The sequence below is a fragment of the Venturia canescens genome, chromosome 6 (genome assembly GCF_019457755.1).
Source record: "Venturia canescens isolate UGA chromosome 6, ASM1945775v1, whole genome shotgun sequence".
Lineage (NCBI taxonomy): Eukaryota > Metazoa > Arthropoda > Insecta > Hymenoptera > Ichneumonidae > Venturia > Venturia canescens.
In genome coordinates this window covers 15,652,209-15,680,117 of record NC_057426.1, presented here as the reverse complement: position 1 = coordinate 15,680,117, position 27,909 = coordinate 15,652,209, and the positions used below count along the sequence as shown (strand labels likewise).

The window sequence follows — 27,909 nt, the reverse complement described above, 5'->3', positions numbered from 1 at the left end:
ATATAGTCGTTCGGAATAATGATCTATTTTCAGGTTCATAGGAATTCATTCATATTAATTATCTTTGCTAATCTTGTTTTTTTGATGCCTGCCCCTCCCCCCCTCCCGACCAGCAACACTCGCTTCGCTCATGCAGCAAATGTCGGGGCAGGCATCAAAACATCTTCTATCGACAGATGCATATTTCGGAAGAAACGTACTTTCGACCGGCTATGAAGAAGAAAAATGGTATACACCACACGGGCAGAAGTTTGTCGCGCAGTTCAGGGCTATCAAACTTCTGCCCTTGTAGTGTAATATACTATTATTTATCTCGCACGCACTTCATAACATAACCCCAAACGTCAACATGAAGTGAAACTTCAGCTGGTGACTTTCGAGCTCTGGAGCTCCTTAGATTTCCGCCAATCTTCCTTGTTCTTTTTATTGAATGTCATTGGCTCAGAAATTTTCTCACCTCCCATTAGTTGCAACAAAAATTCTCTCACCGGGGATTGGTGATCATGGGGGCCAAGGAGCCTATGCTTGCTGCGGTCAGAGTACGCGTATACAGATACGTCAAATCCTGTTTGTGTCAGTAACTTTTGCATAATCTTAAGCCTGTGCAAAGTTTTTTCTCGGGAATTACGCCACTGAACATGCTGATTTTGGGCGCAATCGAAAGAAAATTTATAAATTAGCTTAAACTTCAATTTTCAAGTTGCTAAATGGCTCCTGAGCTTCGTAATTCAACAAAATCACATGTCAATTTTACCCCCACCACAGCGAATCGTTTTATTCAGAGAAAATATAGTCTCGGCGAGAGCCTCAGGCCAGCAGACGACAGGACTGTCAATGTACTTGTCCTGAGACTCTACCGAGTCTCTTGATATATCTTGTTCTCTGATAAAATAAGAATAGCGTGTAACTCGTATTTTCTGTCAAATATCAAGTTAATCGAAATAAACCGTACGATAGGATTCTTATCTTAAGTTGCACAAGTTTCGAATTTTCGCTACACCTGTGATCCCTATGGATATTGGTTGCTTGGATAACCATTCGTCAAAGTGCTTCAGCAGATGAACATTGTTCAACTTTGTTATAGTCTTATATAAAGTCAAATAAATGTTGAACGTACTAATCAGCATAATCAAGAAAATTTTGATATGAAATAAGTATGTGCTAGTGTTCGTGAAGAATCGAATTGATGCGTGCGACTGATTGATCAGCTTGAAATATCGCTCAAAGTCCTGATCATCAACAGAAGTATATATGTTTAAAAATAACTACACTGCAGCTTTTGAGAATGATTTTGAGATGGTACAGTTTTTTATTTATATTCGGAATTCTCCAAAAGTCACGATTATTCGATTTTCACTCTGTTGGAAATTACTTTTTTTAACGGAAGACCTATTTCGATTCAAATTCTAAATAAATTAGAAACCTACGACTGTATAAAAACGAATTGTTTTTCGAACCGTGTACTATTTATTTAACTGTTTTTTTCATCATTACTGAGTAAAAATAGAAGTTCGGAAATATTAATTCATTTTGCAGAGGGCTCGAGTTGATGATATGACTTTCTTCAATTCTTTACTAATGTGGAGAGAAATTCTCCACATATGGAGAAATCTGGAGTGTTAAAGTAGCAAATAAAATCTTGCTCCGAAATATTTAAAAAATAAAATTTTCGGTGGCTGATCCACGATCATTAATTGTGCTTAGAATCGTCAAAGTTCTATCTTTTACGTTTAGTATTATGTGTTCCGAAAATGTAAAATAATTTTCTAAAATAACTCTAAAAAGTTTAGTCTAACGAGTTTATTTAAGAAACAACGTTTATAACAGAAAAGAAGTGTTATGGATCTTGGTTAAAAAAAGGTTTACTAAACATCTTTTGGATCAATTTTATCATACATATTTTTCCTCTCGTACATTTTTTTATTATATTTTTACGATAATCTGCACAGTCCAAGATACACATTTACACATTTTTTTATCGTGCAATAATGGTCTGCATTTTTATGGACGCTTCTCTACCCGCACTAACAGTTTGATCTTCAATGTTTGACCTCCGATGCGAGTTTCGAGTTACGTTTAACAGGTGCAATAAGGCTTATTAGTAATCGTCCTTCTGTCTTGCTCTCTCTTTTACTCTCTCTCTTTCTTCGCATCGTATCGATTCTGGATCCGAACCCGAACAAACTACTTGACTGATCTTCAAAGTCGACGTAAAGAACCACGGATGTCATTAGAACCGTGGATTCATTTTCAATTATATATATTTATCATCAATTACAGCAATCAATTGTTCGTTGAAGTTTAGTCTCCATCAAATACATATCTATCATGTATAATATATATGAGTCATTCCATACCAAACCGACCAATCAGTGACCCTGACCATTTTTGATTTTGCTGAAAATTTTCTAATATTTTGTAACTATTGAAAGAAGTCGTTTCTAATTTTTTTTAGATTTTTTCCCCAACTCATTTGAACACAATAAATTTTTCAATATTTCGTACAATTTTTTTGTGAACGCCCATAACTTTTTCAATAACAGAGACATCGAAATAGAATAGTAGGTTATTTTTTTCGTCTTGAGTTGTAGTTTTATGAAAAAAATAAGAAAATCCATTTTTATACTTTTTTTTCAGTTTTTAACCAAAAATATATTTTTTTTCAAACTTGGACCGTTTGGATTTTTTTCAAAAAATTCACCACGTTTTAATAGATCTTTTTACACATGCAGAAAAATGTTTAGCTTGTGATATTCATAACTTGTTACTTTTTTTTTCTATTTTTTACCTCGTGTTAAGCAAAAAAGCGTTTTTCCTCCTTGAATGGACAACGCAAGTAATAGAGAAATGACATTCCGCTTCATTTTTTTTTTTATTGTCTCTACGTCTACGACCTTTTTTGTGGTTATTATGTAATTTCAAAAACGTCCTCTTTTTTACCCTTTTTATTTCCTTTCTAGATACAATTTTTTGTCCTCAATTCTGCGAACGAGTCCTCGAAGGTTCTTAGCTTCAATTTTGTCATTGAAAAAATTTATTGCTATCATTTTTTGTAAAATTATCACGTTATTACAAAAAGAAAACAAATTTTCAAAACTGTCGCGTATCACCAGAACTATTAGGTTTCACAGGATATTCCAAAAATAAAAAAAGTTGCGTTTGTAATTGTTTTAGGGTAAATATGCAGAAGTGGGGCTCCACCCCAAAACGGCTCAAAATTTTTTTTTATGAATTCAGGACTATACTATGGCAAGGAAATATGTATTTTATGGTCGTGGAAAGTTGCGAAAACCATTAAAAATGATATAAATTCAAAATTTATGGAATTTCGAAAATTTCGATAAAGTTGCACTTATATTCCAAACATTTGGATAAACTTCTGAAAAGCCCATACCCCAATCAAGTCTGCAGCATCTTTGGATATGTGTGGAATCGTTGGGCGGGTCTGGAACATCTTTGGATGTGTGTGGAATCGTTGGGTGGGTCTGAAGCACTTTTGGATGTGTGTGGAATCTTTGAGCGGGTCTGAAGCACTTTTGGATGTGTGTGGAATCGTTGGGCGGGTCTGAATCACTTTTGGATGTGTGTGGAATCGTTGGGCGGGTCTGGAGCATCTTTAGATGTAGTGTAGTTTTCCCATCATATATAAATTTTTCTAGCGTCAATATTTATCGCAATAAACGCGAAAAACCCTGAAAAATTGTTTTTTTCGAGATTTGACCTTGAAAATAAAAAATGCGGCCATTTTGCCTATCATATTCGTAATCAGCGCGTCGAAATACATAAGTATACCAAATTTCAGATCGATCTGGGGTATGGGCTTTTCGGAAGTATACCCAAACATTGATTTGAACAATGTCAAAATTCTTATGACGATCTGTGTGATGTTTTTGGGTCAATAAGGTCATGCGCCACCATAATATTGCTTCTTATCACGTTGCCCATTCATAAAGAACTTAAAAAAAAAAAAAAATAGCCGGATTGTAGGTGAAGCCCCACTTCTGCATAATTACCCTCAAGAAGAACTCCCTCACACGAGCTCACTTGATTTATTTCGAATTTTTATCTCAACATTTCTGTCAGCTACGAATTTTTAAAAAATATTGCATTTTTTTTATTTGAATGTATGTAACTTTGTGAAAAATCAATCAAAACTAATACATGGGGGGGGGGGGGTAAAAATCTTTGTTTTTGAATGGCCTTCAGTTTGATAATACGTTAAAGATTATCAACGAATTGATTTAAGCAGTTTCATCTGCTTTAAGTCAGAATTTTTTTTGTTCACTGTGTTAGTCCCCCTGGATTTTTTTTATAATTTTTTATAAAAAAAGTTTATTTTTTTGATGAATTTTAAGCCTAGATACATCGTGGGAAAACGCTCTGTTCTGTTTTGTTATAATTATAATAATAGTTTCATCTCCGATTATGTATAAGGTCTTCATAAATTAATTAAAGCAAATGCATGAAAGTCTTAAAACTCGTGATTTGGAAAAAACTTTTACTTAAACATACGCGAACAATTATTAAAAAATTATTTTTCAATAACTTTCTTCAGAATAAAAAAATATTGAAAAAGTCGCTTTGATTTCCTATATAATTTTTCGTAAATCTGTAATCACTACAATTATATAATATTTATCACTTCTATTGTGTATAAAGAATCGTTATGATGATACTCCCACCTCCAAAAGCTGAAATAAAAGAAATTTAGTCGTGGAAAAAATTAAGCAACCCTATATGTATTGCGAAACCGATATTTATTTTCTTTCACGTTTAACAATTTTACACAGATGGAATGTGTCTGATCGTGAAAATAGTTTCACCTTTAACGCACCATCTCCGGCTAGAATCATACTATGCAATTTTTGGGTTCCATCAATCGCCAACAAATTAAAGCATCAAGGAATCGTGCAAAATGAGAACGACAAAGCGCTCGAAAATAATAGCACATAAATCCTTGATCGCTACTGAGGACAAGTAGTTATGCCTGTATATTTGTAGACAACAGGCCACTGCTCCGATAACCACGTATGGCAGGCATAACACGAGTTCGAGCCACGTTTTAAATAACTTCAAAAATTTATCTCGTGAAAATTAAATATCGATAAATATTGAATGAATAAATAGATAGTTGAATAAAATGTTACAACCGATAAAACTAAAAGCAAAAAATAAATAATTCGAAAGAAATGTTAAAATATCTCGTGAAAATTAAATATCGATGAATATTGAATGAATAAATAGATAGTTGAATAAAATGTTACAGCCGATAAAACTAAAAGCAAAAAATAAATAATTCGAAAGCAATGTTAAAAACCACTAGGCTGAAATCCAACTTAGTTTTAAGATATGAATTCTTGACAGATAAATTTATAGAATCGTTATATTTTTTTTTTCGAAAAAAATTATGAAAACATAATTTTTCAATAGTTCATCATGTATGTTTAAGTGGAAGTGCTTTTCAAATCACGAATTTTTAGCCATTCATGCATTCACTTTATTTAATTTATGATCGCCTTGCACGTAATTGGAGATGAAACTGTTATTATAATTCTAGAAAAATAGAATGGAGCATTTTCCCATGATGTAACTAGGCTTAAAATTCATCAACAAAATAAACCTTTTTTATAAAAAATTATAAAAAAAATCCAGGGGGACTAACACAGTGAACAAAAAAAATTCTGACTTAAAGCAGATGAAACTGCTTAAATCAATTCGTTGATAATCTTTAACGTATTATCAAACTGAAGGCCATTCAAAAACAAAGATTTTTACCCCCCCCCCCCCCCCCCATGTATTAGTTTTGATTGATTTTTCACAAAGTTACATACATTCAAATAAAAAAAATGCAGTATATTTAAAAAATTCGTAGCTGACAAAAATGTTGAGATAAAAATTTGAAATAAATCAAGTGATTTCGTGTGAGGGAGTTCTTTTTGAGAAAAGAAAATGAATCGAATAAAAAATGCGAATTTAAAAAGTGTTCGACTTCGCGTGGAACGCCCCATATATTTTTGGTTAAAAACTTAAAAAAAAAGTATAAAAATTAATTTTGTTATTTTTTTGTATTTTTTTCATAAAACTACAACTCAAGACGAAAAAAATGACCTTCTATTCTATTTCGATATCTCTATTATTAAAGAAGTTATGGGCGTTCACAAAAAAATTGTACGAAATTTTGAAAAATTTATTGTGATCAGATGAGTTGGGGAAAAAATCTAAAAAAAATAGGAACGACTTCTTTCAGTAGATAATAGAAAATTTTCCGCAAAATCAAAAATGGTCGGGTTCACGGATTGGTCGGTTTGGTATGGAATGACCCATATATATTCTTGTACTCTGATTTAGCGGAAAAATTGTCAACGATATGAGGCACTTGACTCATTGCCGATTATAGACCTTTTTCCCGCTTTAATTTTGTTCTCTATTTTGTATAACGCAATAGTACCTCCGAAAAACACTTCGGAATTTGTCCAATTTTTTTAAGCGATTTGACTTGATGTCTGACCCTTTGTTTCGAAAAAGAAGCATCTTTTGACAGAAGTAAGCGCGCGCCCAATGATCTTAATGCTTTAATATATTGCAGACAAAATCGAAGAGCTGATGAGTCTAATCCGTCTAATGCAGACCGGAGCGGCTTTGGAATGCCCCTGTGTATAGATGAAAATTATAAATACTAAATATTAAGGGCTTTTTAATACAGATGAAAAAACCTTTCTTTCCATTCCTGAATTCAATTGTCGTTTCAGCTTACAGGTTTTCTTCAACAACCCGTCCCCTACAGTAGCATGTCTGAAGTCTATGCTGTCGCTAGATGGGATCCAACTTATAAATACTGCTTGAGAATCGTGTTACCAGATGGATCCCTTCTCCTCCAAGCTAGTAACGCTTATACACGTGACCAGTGGTACCATTCCATACTTTGGAAGGTTAGATCCATTTTCGTAGGCTTATGTTAACTTTGAGAAATGTATTTACGGAAATTAATATCGGACTTCGGTGAAATTTTAAATGATGCGCCATTTTCCGTCGTTGTCAATCACGATCTTTTTTCACGGTAATCGGTCAGAAATATTCGAAAAACTATCGTTTTTACCATCCACTAATTTTCCATAGAATTACATTCTTTCGATGATTCTTTCTTTTATGAGTTTCTTTACTTTCTTTTATGACAAAAAAAAATGATTATTAATTCGAGTTCGATTAAATTCTCACATGACTTTTGCTATGTAGGTTTTGTTGTAAAGTGAGGTCGTTTAGAGGCAATCGATTTGTTAGTATCCTTAAATGTGAATAAAGACGTTTTGATTAATCATTCATGAAAAAGTTTCCCATCGGAATATAAAAATTTTGAAGAAATCATCCACGTTGAATCTGTAAAACAAACACTAGAAATGTCAATAGGTCGTAAAATCATGGTTCTCGTCGCACCAATGCAAAAATACATGTGGATAAAATGAATTTTGCAGAAGAGCATTTTCAAATATCAGCATCTCGTCTCGGTGCACACGAGGGAAGAAATAATATTGCGGGAGTTAAAAACGATGGTGGATTTTGCGTTGTGGACGCCACTACAGGACGAGAGAGTGATCGGTGCACCGTTGGAGGCGATTGCGAAGCTTCTGGAAGATCCAATCGTGTCCGAATCTAATGGCAAAGTTGATAAAAAATTGTTCGAACAGGAGGAATCCCGTGTACGTAACGATCAAAAAAGTTGGGCAGAAGCTGTGTTGTCAGTGGCTGCACCTCTACTCGAAAAAGTGGCGCCACCGTCAACGTTGGCTCGTGCGCTTGCCAGGTTGGCAGAAAGACATCCTCGTTCTCCACTGGTCATTGGTCTAAGTCCAGCAATCACGAGATGCCTCAAGCACACCGTAGACTTCGGTAAATCACCGGAGATGAGAAAGCTCATTCAGGTCTTCGTTGCGGCCCTTTATGAAAACAATGACGGTGAACAAGCGATTAGAGACTACATTGCGTCGGTTCATGGCCCCGGAAGCGATTGCCCTCATCCCCGAATCTTGCCGAATTTGGTATCAATCTGCGTAGCAGCAATATTTCACAGGTAATTCACGATGATTTTTCTTGATAATTTTGATGTTTCATTCATCTATATCTTTATATTCATCAGTTGACAGTACATGAATAAATTCTGAAGCGGAAAGTCCTCTAGGTCTTTGCTCTCCAAGCTACCGTTGTTAAGATATTGATCAATTAATAATCGACCAATCCGCGTTTCTCGTAAAAATATCAGAACAGGAAGACCGCGCTCACCCCAACTCGACTCTCTCCCACTATATCCTGCTAGAAGCACATTTAATGTGGGTATGGTTAGTGTGGGGCGGAGAGGCGCATCCACTACATTATTGCGATTCATTGACATGTACTTACCATTAATCAATCGATGACTAATAAACGGTACGTCGGAGACACATCTACCAAAAGACTTTTCTCTTCCGAATCGCATGGCTTATTTACTTTCGCGAATATTCAGTGCTCCCACAATGAATTATTTGGGAACTTGATTCATTCAGGTTCTCAGTGTCTCGTTTGATTATTATTCGTATATTATGCATAAATATCCGAATATATATGGGTCATTCCATGTCAAATCGACCACTTTCAAACCCGACCCTTTACGATTTGGCTGAAACTTCGTAATCTCGTTTTTTTCCCTATTGAAGACATTCATGAGAATTTTTTCAAATTTTTTTATGCAACCCAAAAAAGTTATGGATTTTTTAAAAAAAAAGGTTTAATTATTTTCACACAGCTGTAACTTTTCCAAAAATTGACCTATCGGGACGTTTTTTTTTTTTTTTTTTTAATTTTGATTTCGAATGTACTTTTAGAAAAAAAATGCAAAAATAGTTTTCGAAGTCGAATTCTATGAAAATTTTTAGTTTTTTGGAAAAAATCATCGATTTTCCGAATTCCGACACTTTTAATTTTTTTTTTATTATCTCGAAAAAAACTTTGATGTATTCAGCAAGTAACCCCGTAAGTTGCTTAGTGGGCCGATTTTTTTTGTATTTTTTTTTATTAAAAAAAAAACTTTTTTGTTTGCTTTCAATTTTCAACTCCTCTACATTCACAAAGTTTGTTCCACATCAATATTAAGCTTTGTGAATGATTTTAAGATATTTCATACCTAATTCCTAATCTATTTAAATAGATTTATTTAATAACTGAATATTTTATTTTATATTTTAGCAGTAGGACAACTCTAATCTTTATTTCTCAAATCTTAAAGAACCCTAAAGTGAATATCTGTGATCCTATCTATATCTATTCATAAATATCTCTAATTTAAATTAAACTGTATTCATAAATAAAAACGTTCTTAATAACTCCATGTCAAATTATCTCTAATCCAAATTATCTGTAGGCTTAAAGATCTTACTCAAATTTGTAACCGGAAATTTTCCTTGTCACAAAATCGAATCCTCTCACCCGTATTTTTTGATTTTTTCGGAATTATGATCTTACTTTCCGTGGGCGCCAGCCACGGAATACGCATGAAAAGAGACGAGTATTTTACCAGCCTAGCAATCAGCGGAATGGTCGAGGTCAAGCCTAGATAGTCAAAAAAATTGAACACTGCAAACTCTATTTAAAAAAAAAACACCGAAAACATAATAAAATTACTTACTCATAAATAAGAACGTTCTTAATAACTCCATGTCAAATTATCTCTAATCCAAGTTCACTGTAGGCTTAAAGATCTTTATTTTAAACCGTGTCTATTCGAATACATCTTTAATCATATGCATCCCTACTCTTAAATATTCGCAAAAAAATCTCTCATCCAATACACCTCTAATCTTTTACAACTTCATTCCGGTACAACTTGATTTTCACCTATTTCAGAGTTGTATCGGAATGAAGTTGTAAAAGATTAGAGTTGTATTGGATGAGAGATTTTTTTGTGAATATTTAAGAATAGAGATGCATATGATTAAAGATGTATTCGAATAGACACGTTTTAAATTAAAGATCTTTAAGCCTACAGATAACTTGGATTAGAGATAATTTGACATGGAGTTATTAAGAACGTTCTTATTTATGAGTAAGTAATTTTATTGTGTTCTCGGTGTTTTTTTTTAAATAGAGTTTGCAGTGTTCAATTTTTTTGACTATCTAGGCTTGACCTCGACCATTCCGCTGATTGCTAGGCTGGTAAAATACTCGTCTCTTTTCATGCGTATTCCGTGGCTGGCGCCCACGGAAAGTAAGATCATAATTCCGAAAAAATCAAACAATACGGGTGAGAGGATTCGATTTTGTGACAAGGAAAATTTCCGGTTACAAATTTGAGTAAGATCTTTAAGCCTACAGATAATTTGGATTAGAGGTAATTTGACATGGAGTTATTAAGAACATTTTTATTTATGTGTACAGTTTAATTTAAATTAGAGATATTTATGAATAGAGATAGATAGGATCACAGATATTCACCTTAGGGTTCTTTAAGATTTGAGAAATAAAGATTAGAGTTGTCCTACTGCTAAAATATAAAATAAAATATTCATTTATTAAATAAATCTATTTAAATAGATTAGGAGTTAGGTATGAAATATCTTAAAATCATTCACAAAGCTAAATATTGATGTGCAACAAACTTTGTGAATGTAGAGGAGTTGAAAATTGAAAACAAACAAAAAAGTTTTTTTTTAAATAAAAAAAATACAAAAAAAAACGGCCCACTAAGCAACTTACGGGGTTACTTGCTGAATAAATCAAAGTTTTTTTCGAGATAATAAAAAAAAATTAAAAGAGTCGGAATTCGAAAAATTGATGATTTTTTCCAAAAAACTAAAAATTTTCATAGAATTCGACTTCAAAAAACTATTTTTGTATTTTTTTTCTAAAAGTACATTCGAAATCAAAATTTAAAAAAAAAAAGTCCCGATAGGGCAATTTTTGGAAAAGTTGCAGCTGTGTGAAAAAAATAAACCTTTTTTTTGAAAAATCCATAACTTTTTTGGGTTGCGTAAAAAAACTTGCAAAAATTCTCATTAATGTCGTCAATAGGGAAATACGAGATTACGAAGTTTCAGCCAAATCGTAAAGGGTCGGGTTTGAAAGTGGTCGATTTGACATGGAATGACCCATATATTCTCTTTCTCTCATAATTAGCCACTGTATCCGAATATGATCCGTCCAAAAATTACAGATTCGAAGTGGTGAGTTGCAAATCATCTAACTCGTATGATGCTGAGTATCCTCCTCCATTACGTTGTTATCTTCTCGTTTTAAAAGTCGCGTAAGTAAACGTCTCGATTATTTTCTATCAATAAAAGTCCCGATGTCAAAACGAAAAATGATTTTACAACTCGCTAATTGGGTCAATCGATCAATATAAAAAATATTAATATTTCATCAATTCAAATGAAACTTGTATAATAGATCAAAAAACTTTAAGCTCATTAAAGAAAACAAAATACTCCACTCCGCACGAAGAATAACATAAAAAATTCAGTATGAACGATTATTTCTCACAGATTTTCAATGGTATTTCAATTTTCAGTTTGATTTCTTTTCTGAAAATCAATGCAAGCATTTTTTTTTAGCATGAAAAGCTTTGATTAGTCACCATTGATGAAATTTCGTCGAGGTAGTTTGACATTTCCCATAAAAACCATAAGTTATGAGGTTTTGAAGTTGTTAGAAATACGTGATGAAACAGGGTATTTTTTCGAATATTTAAAAGTTCACATCAGCAGGACATGTGAACACACACACACACACACACACATGCGCGCGCGCGGTCTAAGTGTAAACGAAAGCTGATAACCGAACACACGTCGGAAGGTGTTCCGAACCCACCCAATCACTTTCACATGTTAAAGATGCTGCTGCGCGTGCGCATTTGCGTATGTGTGTGTGTGTGTATGTGTATCCTGTCCTGATGTGAGCATCTAAATATTCGAACACACCCTATTTCATCACATTTTTCCGACAATTTCAAAATCCCATTGTTCAAAACTCCATAGCTTATGGTTTTATGGGAAATATCAGCCTCCCTCGACAGAAATTACCTGCTATTATAGTCCAATCCACAACTTCGTTAAGAAAAATAAAAATGTTTCATCGTTTTTCGGAAAAGTAACCAAACTACATAAGTACTACTTTCCGATAATTGCGCTTTCAGAACATAGTACGAAAATTGAGATGAAGGAACGACCGGAAACCACGAAAAATACAATTTCGTTACATCTCCAATTAAAGTTTAATTGTCCTACCGCAAATCGCTATTTTTCACATCTACTTATTTGAATTTTAGATCTGAATATGCAGATTGGAGGCCAGGTCTTGGTTCTCTTTTACAACCAGTACCATTCCCGGATCGTGCACTCATCGACCGAGAGGTGCAAGAATATGTAATGCTTTCGGTGATGCGTCGACTGGCTAGTGACTCCAGATGTTCCGTACATCTGTTTCTGTTGCCGGTACGTGAGCAAAGACCCGGATGGATTCACATTGCTGCACCTTCGACGAAAAAAGTGCAGCAATGCACCCTTCTGGTGGATGGTGCTTGCCCCGACGAGGGTGCACTTTTTGGTGAAATGGTGAGTAAATATTTGCGAACTGTGTATAATGCAACTGAAAATGAATGTAACTTCTTGAAACGTCTTAGCTTATTTCTTCTTTCTTTTCTCTGAGTATTGGACGGAAAAATTATTTACTGCTTGAAAAAAAAAACGTAAATATCCTCGCAAATAGGTTCAGTATTTCTTTTGCCAATACAAATATTTTCCCGGAGTATTTTTGTCGCGTTTGTGCAAGCTCGTATACTTTCGCGAAGAAAAAATTTTTGTAACGGTCGTTTTGAAGATAAGAAGAAAAAAATTGGTGCAGATAGGGTAATATGAGGCAAAATGGACACATGGGTCAAAACGGACACAGTGTCCATTTTGCCCCATAAAGTTGAATTCCGGGGCAAAATGGACTTTCCCGAAACTGAAATTTCATAAAATGCATAAAATTTTTATTTCGGTTCCAAATCATGTCCTGACCATAAATCATGGTAAATTGTCGAATTCCACGGTGACATCCCCAAAAAATTCAAGTTTCAGAGCAAAATAGATCCCAAACTACTTTCTCACTATCTATTCGCTTTTTGACTTATTTTTAGAAACCACAATAGTAATCAAAGTATGAATAAGAAAAAAAGGTTTTTTTTATTCATTTTTTACAAAAATCGCACTCATAGCTGACATCTTTGTCTTCAACACTTGTACACAAGATGTGTGTCCATTTTTTGCATGTTACACGGTAAATCCAATCTTCAGAGGACAACAAATGTAACCCTTAGCGAAAAATGCAACAAACGTCTTCAAAAGACGAGGACTTGGCTGCCTTGGTGAGCTTTTTTTTCTGTCTGCTAAACTGCTACATTTCGAAAAATGTCGATATTTCGATTTTTATACCTCTTAGAGGCTGTATCCGTTGTGCGCTGGAAAATTTTTTTGAAGAAATTCTGGAAACTAGGACCATGAATCAATGGTGGAACTCCGATATAGTATGAATACGAAATATACCCCGGCACGATGGACCCAAAGTTGATTTTTTGTATTCCTTAAAAACATGACAGAAATGGGATATAAGATTTGACTCATTTCTTTTCATTTGCATCCAAGGAATGGAGCCTGAGTGGTCCCATTTTTTTCCCATATTACCGAGTTGACATTCTATTCGGAAACAGTCGCTTGGAACGGCTGCATTTTGAAAATTGTCGATTTTTCGATTTTTATGCCTCGTAGAGGCTGTGTCCGTTTTGCCCCGAAATTTTTTTTTTACGAAATTCGGGAAACGGGTGGGGTTCGAAATTTCGAATAACCGAATTGTAGAATGGTCGATATTTCGAAATTAATAAATTTATTATGTAAGATTGGAGAAAAATAAGTAATTCGAAATTCTTATTCCCGATCGACTATTTAGCAGATTACGTCTTTAATCGAATATTTTTTCTTTGAATTCGCATTTATTCGAAAATATATATTTCGATAATTTGCATTTCGAATGCAATTTTTATAGACCGTACGAATGTCAAAAGTTCATATTTTCGAATTCAAAATGGAGAGTAATTGTTTTACAGACAGACCAGAATATATAGAGTAGCAAAAAATCGAAAGTGAATTTTTCGAGCCTATAAAACTTAGATATGCGGAATAGCGATAGCTCGAAAAGGCGAAAGTCAAAATAGCGATGTTTAAAATTGGAGATCACCGGTCTGAGTAAGTGAGTGAGTGAGACGCGTGTATTTGGAGCTCCGCTGCATTTCTTCATTTTGATCGATCGACTTTCTAACGTTTCGCTATTTTGACCATTCGACTTTTTGGTGTTTCAGTATTTCAACCTCAGTAATATTTGGTCTTTTGTTATTATATTTTCAAAATTGTGAATTTTCACAGTATCGCTGACTATAGTAATTTATGAATCGAAAGAGTGATAGTCGAGTTTTCGAAAAATCGATATTTTATAGTCATCGTTCTATGTGCGATTGTTACATTCTATTTTCGATGTAAAGGTGCTTTGAACCTTGCAGTTTCTGCTTTATTTATTTTCGGCATTCAAAGCTCTAGTCGAATCTATCCGTCTCCATATTATCATTCGAAGTTTATAAATTCGAGATTTTAGCTGTTCGAAATTTTAGTCATTCCAACATTTGATCCCCACCCCGGGAAACAAGGACTGGGCATCAATTTTGGGATCCAAAAATAGTTGAAAGACCATATGCTCATCAATGAAACTTGCTTAAATCCTTAAGTGTCCATTTTGCCCCATATTACCCTACATCAGTTATATAATGATAATGATTACCATTCGTTCCGGACTGTTGAAATGGAACGATGAATTTAATCAACAACGAACTATCTAAAATTTATTTCGAGTGAAAACTAGAGAGAGGGATAAGAAAGAAAATGGTGACACGACATAGTACACACGACAAAATATCATCGCGACAAAATATCCCCGTGATAAAATATCACACTACAAAATATTACAACGAACATTCATCGAAGCCAGGCACGAATTTTTCAAATCGATTGATGTGTTCGACACTGTGTATACATGTGAGTGGTGTGTATAAGACTATGGATAACGGTAACGTAGGTACGCGAGAGTGGGGATAATCCCTGATACACAGGGGCTAACGTATGTAAATAATTATAAAGAAAATTCAGTATAATTTGTGTGCGTTTTTTCGTATATACTGGTTGTTTTGAGGACCAATGGTGGTTTTGAGGACAGTCCTCAAAATAACCATTCATTAGCAACATGGATGGCAAACGTTGTGCTCCTTGGCTGGGCTACTCCAGGGATTTTCTTCTTAAAATTCCGTCTCCCCGGCGCTTCGCGCTGGGGAGACCCAACCATTTACTTTTCAAGAATTTTTTTCTTTTATTTTTTTAAATTGAACAAAGAAAAAAGAAAATTCTTGAAAAGTAAATAGGCGGAATTTTAAGGAAAAAATCCCCGGAGTAGCCCAGTCAAGGAGTGCAATGTTTGCCATCCATGTAGCTTTAAATTAACCATTTATTAGCTTTAAATTAACCATTTATTAGTTACATGGATGGCAAACATTGCGCTCCTTGGCTGGGCTACTCCGGGGATTTTTTCCTTAAAATTTCCCACCCATTTACTTTTCAAGAATTTTCTTTTTTCTTTGTTCAATTTAAAAAAATAAAAGAAAAAAATTCTTGAAAAGTTAATGGGTGGGTCTCCCCGGTGCGAAGCGCCGGGGAGACGAAATTTTAAGAAAAAAATCCCCGGAGTAGCCCAGCCAAGGAGCGCAACGTTTGTCTCGTGTGTTTTTTTTGTCGTGTGATATTTTGTCGCGGTGATATTGTGCCGTGTGATATTTTGTCCGTGATATTTTGTCGTGTGATATTTTGTTGTGTGATCTAATGTCACGGAACCAAGAAAATAGGCTGAAAAAAAGACAAATAGATTGTGAATACTTAAAAATAAGCCACGTAAACGAATTATTTTGGAATCATCGGCCTAACGTCGGAGCAAACAATGAGACTTTCAAGTTGATTAAGTCTTACGAACCCTGCCGAGGTCAAACTTTGTTCGGCTTTGTTTTTTGTAAAAATTTTAACGTATCGTCGTCGTATCAAAAACTCGTGAAGCACGAAGTATATTTTTGACTACGAGTATCTTCGTTACTATACACACTTTAAAACCTTCGGATCGCTATTTAAAAATAAAGGAAGAAAACACACACGACCGCGGATATTTTTGAGGTGTGTCTGTACCGCAAGAAACCAGAGCCAACATTTTTCCAATTCATCGAAAGTTCAACCAACTCAAATCCAGGTTTATTCACCCTAAATTTCAATTCATTACTCAGCATTTACCAACAATTTTTTACCTTTTGCTCATTTTTCATTAAGGGTGGGGGTAAAAGTTCGAACGACAAAATAGCAAACAGGCATTCTGCATATGGATATGCATATGGGGCGTTCCACGCCAAGTCGGACACTTCAAATTCCCATTTTTTATTTGATTCATTTTCTTTTTTCAAGAAGAACTCCCTCACACGAACTCACTTGATTTATTTCCAATTTTTATCTCAACATTTTTGTCAGCTACGAATTTTTTTTAAATATTGCATTTTTTTATTTGAATGTATATAACTTAGTGAAAAATCAATCGAAACTAATGCATCGGGGAGTCAAAATTTTTGTTTTGGAATGGCCTTTCGTTTGATAATACGTCAAAGATTATCAACGAATTGATTCAAGCAATTATATCCGTTTTAAGTCAGAATTTTTTTTGTTCACTGTGTTAGTCCCCCTGGATTTTCTTTATAATTTTTTATAAAAAAAGTTTATTTTTTTGATGAATTTTAAGCCTAGATACATCGTGGGAAAACGCTCCGTTCTATTTTTTTATAATTATAATAATAGTTTCATCTCCGATTATGTACAAGGCGTTAATTAATTAATTAAAGCAAATGCATGAAAGTCTTAAAACTCGTGATTTGGAAAAAACTTTTACTTAAACATACGTGAACAATTATTAAAAATTTTTTTTTCGATAACTTTTTTCAGAATAGAAAAATATTGAAAAAGTCGCTTCGATTTCCTTTATAATTGTTCGTAAATCTGTAATCATTACCATTATATAATATTTATCAGTTCCATTGTGTATAAAGAATTGTTATGATGATCCCCACCTCCAAAAGCTGAAATAATAGAAATTTAGTTGCGAAAAAAAATAAGGAACTCCATGTGTATTGTGAAAGCGATATTCATTTTCTTTTATGTTTAAAAATTTTACACAGACGGAATGTGTCTGATCGTGAAAATAGTTTCACCTTTAACGCACCATTTCCGGCTAGAATCATACTATGCAATTTTTGGGTTCCATCAATCGCCAAAAAATTGAAGCATCAAGGAATCGTGCAAAATGAGAACGACAAAGCGCTCGAAAATAATAGCACATAAATCCTTGATCGCTACTGAGGACAAGTAGTTATACCTGTATATTTGTAGACAACAGGCCACTGCTCCGATAACCACGTATGGCAGGCATAACACGAGTTCAAGCCACATTTTAAACAACTTCAAAAATTTATCTCGTGAAAATTAAATATCGATGAATATTGAATGAATAAATAGATAGTTGAATAAAATGTTACAACCGATAAAACTAAAAGCAAAAAAAATAATTCGAAAGAAATGTTAAAAACCACTAGGCTGAAATCCAACTTAGTTTTAAGATGTGAATTCTTGACAGATAAAATTATAAAATCGTTATATTTTTTTTTTTCGAAAAAAATTATGAAAACATAATTTTTCAATAGTTCATCACGTATGTTTAAGTGGAAGTGCTTTTTAAATCACGAATTTTTAGCTTTTCATGCATTCACTTTATTTAATTTATGATCGCCTTACACGTAATTGGAGACACTTACACGTAATTGTTATAGTTCTAGAAAAATAGAATGGAGCATTTTCCCATGATGTAACTAGGCTTAAAATTCATCAAAAAGATAAACTTCTTTTATAAAAAATTACAAAGGGGGACTAACACAGCGAACAAAAGAAATTCTGATTTAAAACGGATATATAATTGCTTGAATCAATTCGTTGATAATCTTTGACGCATTATCAAACAAAAGGCCATTCCAAAACAAAAATTTTGACCCCCCGATGCATTAGTTTCGATTGATTTTTCACTAAGTTATATACATTCAAATAAAAAAAATGCAATAATTTAAAAAAATTCGTAGCTGACAAAAATGTTGAGATAAAAATTGGAAATCAATCAAGTGAGTTTGTGTGAGGGTGTTCTTTTTAAGAAAAGAAAATGAATCAAATAAAAAATGCGAATTTGAAAAGTGTCCGACTTGGCGTGGATCGCCCCATATATAGATATACAGAATGCCTGTTCGCTATTTTGTCGTTCGAACTTTTCACCCCCACCCTTCATTAAGCACCCAAATGGTTTGAATATTTATTCGAATTAGAATAGAAAGTTGATGGAAATTGGGAAATAAAGAATACGATTTCATTTTGAAACAGAAAATGCATTTTCCCATATATAGTTTAATAGTTTTCCGTATCTTGTAATACAAAAATATTTCCATGTTAATAATACGTAAATATTCAAAAACTCAAAACGATGGGAATATATTGAAAAGTAAACTTGTGGAATGCTGTAAATAACTAACTTTCATCGACGTTATTTGACAGTTGACAACGCTGCTCGGTTGTTGTTGTCGTCGAAAAAGATTCATCGCCTCTCTTGTAAAGCAGACATGGCGAGCTTGTATGCTGCTGGGTGTTCGAGATTGTGAAGCAGCCCAGGAGGCTTTGTGTCTCATGCTCGAGTGGCGTTTATTGCCAAACGAGGAACACCGTCTTCAAGTTGTTTCTGCGCTTCAATCGACGCAAACTGGCAAAAATCGTTACATCACTCTTTGTCAGCGGCAAAAAAATTTGCAGGAATTGGTAATAATTTTGTTTTTTATATTAAATTAAGATAAATGCGATGATTTCAGATTCTACGAAATAAATATATCGATATATATATATGGATCATTCCATACCGCAAACGGACCAATCCGTGACCCCTACAATTTTTTTATTTTGCTAAAAATTTTCTATCATTTTGTACCAACTGAAAGCAGTCGTTCGAAATTTTCTTAGATTTTTGTTTCCACCCTTCTGAGCACAATATTTTTTTCAAAATTTCGGACAATTTTTTTGTATACGCTCATAGCTTATTGAATGACTGAGATATCAATGTACAGTGGGGTGCAAAAGTTGTGGGTCTCTTTTCAAAAATAAGTTGACTGATAAATGGCTCGAAACTTTTGCACGCCACTGTAAAGTAGTAGGTCATTTTTCCGTCTTGAGTTGTAGTTTAATGGAAATAAATACAGAAAAAATGGGATGTGAGGATGATCCTGTTACCCTCATATTGAGGGTCACAAGCGGAAGCTTCTCTTGGAGTAACTTCTTGAGCTCGATTAAATAGTGGAATTCGTGTCCTCTCACGAACTCTATCACGTCGTGTAGTTATAAGCAAAAACGTGTAGAGTAGGTAAGTGCAACGAGTGGTCAAGGAAACATTGTAAGGTGTGCAGAAGAGCGAGTGTGTGAGCGAACGCGTTATATCCACCGACGCGTCAAAAATTAACCTCCAATCGTGTAAATCAATAGCAATCCCGGTAGCCGGAACACAAACCATATTCACGTGATAGATGATTGTTGGATTTATGCTACTCGTCGTCGGTCATTCAAATAACTATTTGAACTTGTCAACTTTCGAACTAATTACTATCCTGACAGATCACACTCCAAGAATCGTCTTGTAGAGGACGAAACCGAAACTTATCCCGAATAAAAATAATAATAAGCTGCTCGCGCTTTTCGTACCACAGGTTGACTTCGAACATGTTCGCTCCCCTCCGAACGTAACACGCGTGTTGAGAAATTCGCAGCTTGTGATATTCATCGCTAGTATTTTTTTTTATTCTTCACTACGTGTGAAACAAAGGATCGAATGTCCTTCGTTTTTACCTACTGCTTCTAGTAGGTACAAAAAAACAGGAAATTTTCAACGAAATAAAAAATGGTCGGGGTCACGGATTGGTCGGTTCGGTATGGAATGACGACCTCTTAATATAAAGTATAATATTAATATACATTTCATTATTAATTAATAATAAATAAATAAATAATAATAATTAATAATTATTAAAAATAAAGTTTAAAGTATATAAACATAAAGTATAAAGTATGAAGTAAAAAACAAAAGGTCTATACGTTTTTTTTGTTCGTTCTTAATTAATCATCCATTTTCTGGTTCAACTTAAGTCGATTTCAATACAATTTATAAACTTACAATTCCTTGTATTGAAACGGGACAAAATTCAATTTTCAACTGGGTAACAGCAACAAAAAGGTGGACCGAAAAAATTGACGCTACCAGCACGTGCGACCGACGCTGACGTTGCTGTGATATTGGGTGGAGGTGCGCTAGGTAACCTGGAGTGTCTGACCCTCGCATTTACCTCGGTTACGTCCGCATGTGCCGAACAACTGATTAAACTGCCGGCCCTCCGATACCTTAATCTTTGGGCAACACAATTCGGTGATGCAGGACTACAAATGATAAGCGAACATCTTCAGAAACTACAAGTCCTTAATTTGTGCGAGACTCCCGTCTCCGATAAGGGCATTTCGACCCTGGCCTGTAAGTATTTTTATCAATTTCAACGTAGAGAAATTGAAAAAAAAAAAATTCTTTTCCAATTACTAAGACCAGCTTTTCAAGTGATTCTCCTTTTTTCCCGTACAAGTCGAATAGAATTATTATTGAAAAATCACAATTTCCACATTTTCAAAAATAGCTTTATCAAACCGACAGCTGTTCCATTTACCAAAAATGAATTGGAACGAACGAAAAAGCGATGATTTTCGATCGAATTTTCATTCTTGGAAAACCAAATTTTTTCCGTTATTTTATATATCTCCCGGATAGTTTCCTTTTATTTTATCGCCGAACATTAATTTTTTCAGCACTCACGAGTCTAAGAAAGTTGAACCTCAACAGTACGAAGCTTTCGGCGCAAACGTTCGAGTCATTAAAGAAACGTTTGCCAGCGTTGCAGGAGTTCGACGTTCGTTACACGGAGGCATGGTGACCCGAGCCAATACTTAGATCCTCGATGACCAATAATCACGAGCAGAGCAGCATAGCGAACCTTTGAATACAAGGGTGAGAGTTGAGAATGGAAAGGCAACGTTAAAGCAGTTGGATATTCAGTATGTGGCGTGGACTACAAAATAGAGGAAAAGCTTCAGGAACGCCCTTTTTTTCCATGCTATAAAATATTAAGTAGACACTGCAAACAAGCGGAATAGAGTTCGTTAAAAGGATTTGCGTCTTCATGAACTTGGAAGAAACAGAAAGACGCTGTTGACCGATCAAATTCTTGTGAAACATATTTTACTTGAACGAAAATATCGTTAATTTTTTTCTATTTACGTTGAATCCTAGAAGAGACTCACGGGGCAAGGGAGGGAGGAGGAGGGTACTCGCGAAAGTAACTCTTGCGGAGGACTGTTTACGGAATCGGGAACAATGCGGATTAAAGAATTTTTGAACGGAAACTAAAAGTCTGTCCGTAAAAAAAAAATATATATATGAAGAGAAAACTCAAAATCCCTCGTATAGGGTGCCTAACTGCCTGAACACGGGATAGAACGATGAAAACAAATATTAGGGAAAGGAAAACACTCACATAAATACACGTAAACACTCAGACGCACGTGAAGACAAAAAGAGAAACAAAAATTCTGAGCAACCACTGCCACAAACGCGCGAATTTCGGTTATACTTGATTATACATCAGGGTGCTTTAAAAAAAGCGCAATTTTTTCGTGGGCCAAAGTGTGATGCGGGTATGTATAAAAAAAAGTTACTCAACCAAAATTTAAAACTTTTACAGTTCGCGCAAACATCTTTGGAATATCTTTATTTCTTTTTTGAGAAACAATATATGAAATGATTTTTCTTTGTGGGTCAAGAGAGGTATCGATAGATGCAAGAAAAAAAAAACTTACTCGAAATTTGGGATCCCCCAAAGGAATATATTAATGCGTCGCTCAAACGATCAAGAGACGCGGTAGCGGCTCGACGCCAAGTATTAAAAGGAAAAACTGCAGCGCAAAGGAAAAGCCAGCGCGAGCCCTGCCGCTACTCTTATATACGCGAATATGCCGGTTTTATGACATTACAGAATTTTCAAACGGCTCTCACAAACAAATCATTTTATGAAAGAACCTGAAAATTGGTGATGATTTTTTTTCGATTTTTTCCTTTCCATTGGTCTTTGTTGCATTTTATATACATATATATTAGAATATGTCATTTTAGGGCAACATTTTTTTTTTCAATTGTCACTTCAAAAATCTTTAGTTTATATTCACAAACAAAGCCTCGCGTTGAAAAATCGTTAATTGTCATTGTTTTAGATCCTCTTCAGCTTGATTCCATCCCCATAAGATTTTGAAAAGAATTAATTTCTCTACAAAAACAGTCTTTTCATCGAACTCTTCAAAAACCAATCGTTTTCGAGTAATTAATGATCAGACTTGATTTTTTATGAAAAAAAGCTCATATAATAATTATGGAAGAAATTCTGGGCTGTACTTCCGAATACCGGTTACCTCCCATTGGCTTGAAATTTGGCATAGACCTTCTATTTGACATCACAAGAAACCCTGTGAAAGGATTTTTGGCGCATCGTAATATTTGCCGAGATATTTCAGTTTTAAAGTCGGTTTTTAGTATTACAGATTATATCTATATTCATAAATGTTTTATGCTAAATACCCGTATAGGATTGGAACGTGGGCAATGGGAGTCGCAGGCGGCGAAGACCCCCACGGGGGTCGGGGGACTGAGCCCCCAGTGGGGGGTTGGGCGGCGGGGCCCCCCAAGATAGACTATTAAAATTTTTAATTGATCATAAATTCATCTAATAATATCTCGTTTTTTTTCTTTTCCAAATCTTTCAAATCAAGTCTATTTTTTTGTCGGGTTACGTTCTCAGTGTGTGGGCACGTACGTGGGCGCGCGCGCGCGCGTGTGTGTATGTATGTGTGTGTCGTTCACTATACGAATAGATTTTAGTAAATTATCGATTTTCAAATAGAAATATTTCGGTAATTATTGCGATGCGCCAAAAAACCTTTTACAGAGGGTCTCTTGTGATGTCAAATACAAGGTCTGTGCCAAATTTGAAGCCAATCAGAGGTAACCGGTATTCGGAAGTTTATCCAAATTGAAATGGAGAAAATAAATTTTTCAGCACAGTGAGTACAGTGGCAGGATGGAACTGTTGGGAAAATTAAAGAGAAAAAATGCATTTCTAGCAGAGTTGTCATGAGTAATATCAAAAAGTTCATTTCATGAAATTTTTGAGAATAGGTGATTGAATCCAATAAATAAACAATTAAAAAATGATTAGTATCATTATACTATTTTTCCATTACTGTTTCTTAATAGTACATCTTTTGATTTACTCGACAGCGCATACTCGTGTCGGGTTTATCCATTAACAAATTGATTTTCTCCCCCACTTCTATACAGCAATTTTTACAACGTGTGACAAATAACAATGGTGTCGATTGATGAAATCGTGTCCACGTTTTAATGGAAATCACCGGAAAAAAGTTTTCTTACTGATATCATAAGGATCACAGCAATAACATTTTTCTTGGGCTCAATCAATGTTAATCTGTGCCTCGAGAGTAATTCAGGATATTTTAAAAGCGGTTTCGTGAATCTGGCTACTTGAAAAAATCTACCCAAATGCGTATAAGTGACTAAAATTTAGGAAAACCACTAGAGCGATCGTTGATGTCAATGGGTTAAGTATCGATACCGACCATTCTGTATAAATCCTTCCAAATCACACTATAAGAAATTTCATTATTATATATCTGAAAAGTACATGTATAATGAACATCTCAAATGATGAGCCGTTCTATCGATACTCGCAAAATAGTTAATAACCAAAGGTACTTTCACGCCAAAAAAATGGGTTTTGAAGAATGTGTTCCGTACACGTAGGGACAAACATTTTCTCAGGTATAAGGTTTAGTTCCGTTCTAACCGTTATCCCCAAATATTCTTTGCAAAAAGCGAAAAAAAATTCAAAAGTGGACCTATTATTATTTTTTACGAGGATATCCCAAATGTTAGATAAGTTAATTTTCTGCGTATACCGTCATCTCTCTTTGGCCGACCCCGGAAAAAAAACATCAATTATTTTTCAAGCACCCTATTATACGGATATGTATAACCAGTATATATATATATTTCATAGTAGGAACAAAGGAGAACGATTAAAGGAAGAGTTTAAGAGCAAGAGAATAAAACGACCGTAAACTTTAGACGGTCGGTCCAAAAAGTATTTGAGCGAAATTTTAGTGTAAATAGTTAAGTGATTTGAAGAAATATACATTATTATACACATTATAAATAAAAAATTTTAAAAACCGACAAACACCTAATAATTTATTGTAGTTAAGTGATATTACGTTGCTCGGAATTTAAACCAAACTATTGAAAAATGTTTCGACAGGATCAGCAAGGGTTTATTAGTGAACTTAATGTAAACTTAATGTAAACTCAAAACAAAACAAACAATTATGTCGGCATTCACATGAAATTGAAAAAAGGAAAAAAAGTAAAACGACGAATAAAACACTAGTAGTAAAATCTAATCGAGTATAAGGAGACTAACCGGTAGAAAAAAATGTTCGAACTACACATTACGATACCTTGAATGGGTAGACCGACTGATTCTGTATTCCGTTTGGATATATAAATAATTACAGTGCTTAAAAAAAAATCGATTTTTTTTTTCGTCGGCCAAAAAGGGATGTTAGTACATGTAAAAAAATGACTTTCCCAAAATTTGAGATTAAGAAAAAAATATATTTAGAGGTCCCTCAAACGACTTCTCTATATTTTTTCCTATTTTGAGAAAAACCATCATGGAAAACTTCCAAAGAAGTCATGAAACGTTATGCAAATATAAAATGCACTTTCTTTCTTGAATAGAAGAGAGTAGAGCAAAGCGGAACCCCCGCCTGAGAATTTAGACCATGTTTTTCCATTGGAAATCTGCGAAACTTTGTTATTCGGCTGAGATTATGCTTCAACATCTCAAAAGTGAAAAAAAATTTTTTTTTTTGAAAATTGAATTTTTTTTTCAATCAATACATTGGCCTATCATCAGTTCAAGAGCCGTGAAATAGTTATTATGGTTGAAAATATGGATATTTCCAAAATATGTGATATTTATACAATTTTATCTCGTTTACGATAACTTCATGGTACTCTCAGAAGAACGTGGGGCAAGAGGGCATCATAAGCAATTGAAGTATTTCACGGCTGATGGGGGGGGGGGGGGGGGGTTCTGCTTTGCCCGGCTCTTCCGCCTTACGATATTCTCTCCCATTCGAGAAAGAAAGTGCATTTTATATTTGCATAACGTTTCATGGCTTTTTTAGAATTTTTCCAGAATGATTTTACTCAAAATAGGAAAAACAGAAAAGTCGAGTAGTAGAGCTATGCTGATTCCCCGCCACATATGGATCTACCTTACCGACCGTCGGTGAAGTAGATTCTCGCTGTAACCCAAACGTCGGTAAAAAAGGATGACCACTCTAACCCAAACAAACCCAAAACATGTCATCGAAGTGGAATCAATCCGAAACAGGTCATCGAACTGAACTCAAACTCAAACAACCCCAAACATACAATTCAAAGCTCGCGCGCTGGATAGTTGGCGCAAATACCGATAGATGGCGATTCGAGTAGTTGAGATCTCGTGTGCGGAGCCCCGGCCGGTCGAGTATATAAGGCAGCGAGTAGCGCTTGGATTTCAGAGCATTTCCGGAGCTTGCAATGGTAATTCTATCTCAAAATAGTTCTCTCTCATCTACCTTTTTTATAATCCTCATCCTTTACAGATGTACAACAACGTATGCCTATGTGGGGGACATGAGTGGGACCCCTGGTTCCAGCGGCAAGTCTTGGACCTCCCGCTGCCGGCTTTTGCGGGAGTGGAGGAGCCAGAGCCGGAGCCGGAGCCGAAAGTTGTTCTGGGGAAAGCGGTCGTAGAGGTCTACGACCGCTTCGGCTCCGGCTCCTCCACCCCCGCAAAGGCCGGCAGCGGGAGGTCCAAGACTTGCCGCTGGAACCGGGGGTCCCACTCATGTCCCCAACATCGGCATACGTTGTACATCTGTAAAGGATGAGGATTATAAAAAAGGTACATGAGAGAATTATTTTGGGATAGACTTACCATTGCAAGCTCCGGAAATTCTTTGAAATCCAAGCGCTACCGCTGCCTTATATGCTCGACCGGCCGGGGCTCCGCACACGAGATCTCCACTACTCGAATCGTCATCTATCGGTATTTGCGCAAGCTTCGAGTTGTATGTTTGGGGTTGTTTGGGTTTGAGCTCAGTTCGATGACATGTTTGTGTTTATTTGGGTTTGGTCCCAGTTTGATGACATGTTTGAGTTAGAGCGGCCATCTTTATTACCGACCGATTGGGTTAGAGTGGTCATCCTTTTTTACCTACGTTTGGATTTGTTTGGGTTAGAATGGGGCATCTGCTTTGCCGACGGTCGGTAAGGTAGATCCCTACCTAGCTCTACTACTGAGTCGTTTGAGGAACCGCTAGATATTTTTTTTTAACCTCAAATTTTGGGAAAGTCACTTTTTTACATGTACTAACATCCCTTTTCGGCCGACAAAAAAAATCGATTTTTTTTAAGCACCCTAACATATATATATTGTGACGGATTTTTCCAAGCCCCGAAAAATGCCACAAAAGTCTGGCTCTCTTTCCCGTCGATTTTAAACAAAATCTAAGATGGAAATTTTAAAGTTGGGCGCCAGTCGCAAAGCGACTCGACGGCAAAGAGAGAGAGACGTAAAGTTGACCAGCTTGCGATCAGCGGGATGGGCGAGGTGACCTCGAGAATAATTAAAACACAAAAATTACGTTTGGAAATAATAATAACAAATTTAATCTTAAAGTCGGAAAATATAAGAAAAATGACAACAGAAATATACACGCTCGGGATAAGTTCCAGTCGCAAACAAATTTACATTATTTCGCTCAAGAAAAGAGTTTATCCAAATTTAATTTATCGAAAGATTTAACACGGGAGAACGAAAATATAACGATCACGCGACTCTACTGAACCACGGGGGAAGAATCGCGAACTCACACACTCAAAATTCTCGCACGCTCACACACAAAATTGGTCGGGATCCTACATCCTCTACAATCTAAACCGAGCTCGAATTTATTCTCTCCGTGGATCTACTCACGGTCGAGAAAATAAATTTTAAGATGAAAACGAAATTATCGATGTTTTATTCGCAATACCGAGCCCCCGATATTCGGTTACTCGGTCGAGCTATCGAACGTTGTTCGCGTCAAATCATCCCGACCCAGTCACTCACACACGCACGCAATTACACAATTTCGCGACCCTTCAGCCCGGGAAACAACTTACGCCAATCGGGAACAATTATTTACCAAACGCGAAACTTGGAAACACGAAACACGAAAATTGGAGATCTCGAGTACGGCCACGATTACTCTTCGACACAAAATTTAACTTTAAATAACGCGAAACGCTAAACGGGCGACCGCGGGAACAAAAATCGAAAGAGCCGACAAAGGAACACGTGACAGAGTCGTCACCGAGACCAAATTTCTCTCAACACAAGAGAAGGACGGTAATTCTTTTAATTATACGAGATCACGAAAAATATGACCCGGGAAAGATGTTCGAGGGCCCACCAACCAAACCAGAAAGTGACAAGGAAGGAACTCACGG

General features: G+C 35.3%; 1 protein-coding gene across 5 annotated transcripts in view; it reads left to right on the top strand.

The window, feature by feature from the left end:
• The window catches only part of LOC122412521 (C-Maf-inducing protein-like), a 69,297-nt gene extending 47,057 nt beyond the window's left edge, over window positions 1-22,240 (top strand). For all 5 annotated transcript variants that reach the window (XM_043422107.1, XM_043422105.1, XM_043422106.1 and 2 more), the window contains 7 exons: window positions 6,750-6,929; window positions 7,470-8,065; window positions 11,177-11,266; window positions 12,287-12,572; window positions 18,714-18,971; window positions 20,421-20,721; window positions 21,048-22,240. In XM_043422107.1, the coding sequence (XP_043278042.1) occupies window positions 6,750-6,929; window positions 7,470-8,065; window positions 11,177-11,266; window positions 12,287-12,572; window positions 18,714-18,971; window positions 20,421-20,721; window positions 21,048-21,172 (1,836 nt within the window). In that variant the 3' untranslated portion in view covers window positions 21,173-22,240. The remainder of the gene's footprint in view (window positions 1-6,749; window positions 6,930-7,469; window positions 8,066-11,176; window positions 11,267-12,286; window positions 12,573-18,713; window positions 18,972-20,420; window positions 20,722-21,047) is intronic.
• The last annotated feature ends 5,669 nt before the right edge of the window (window positions 22,241-27,909 follow it).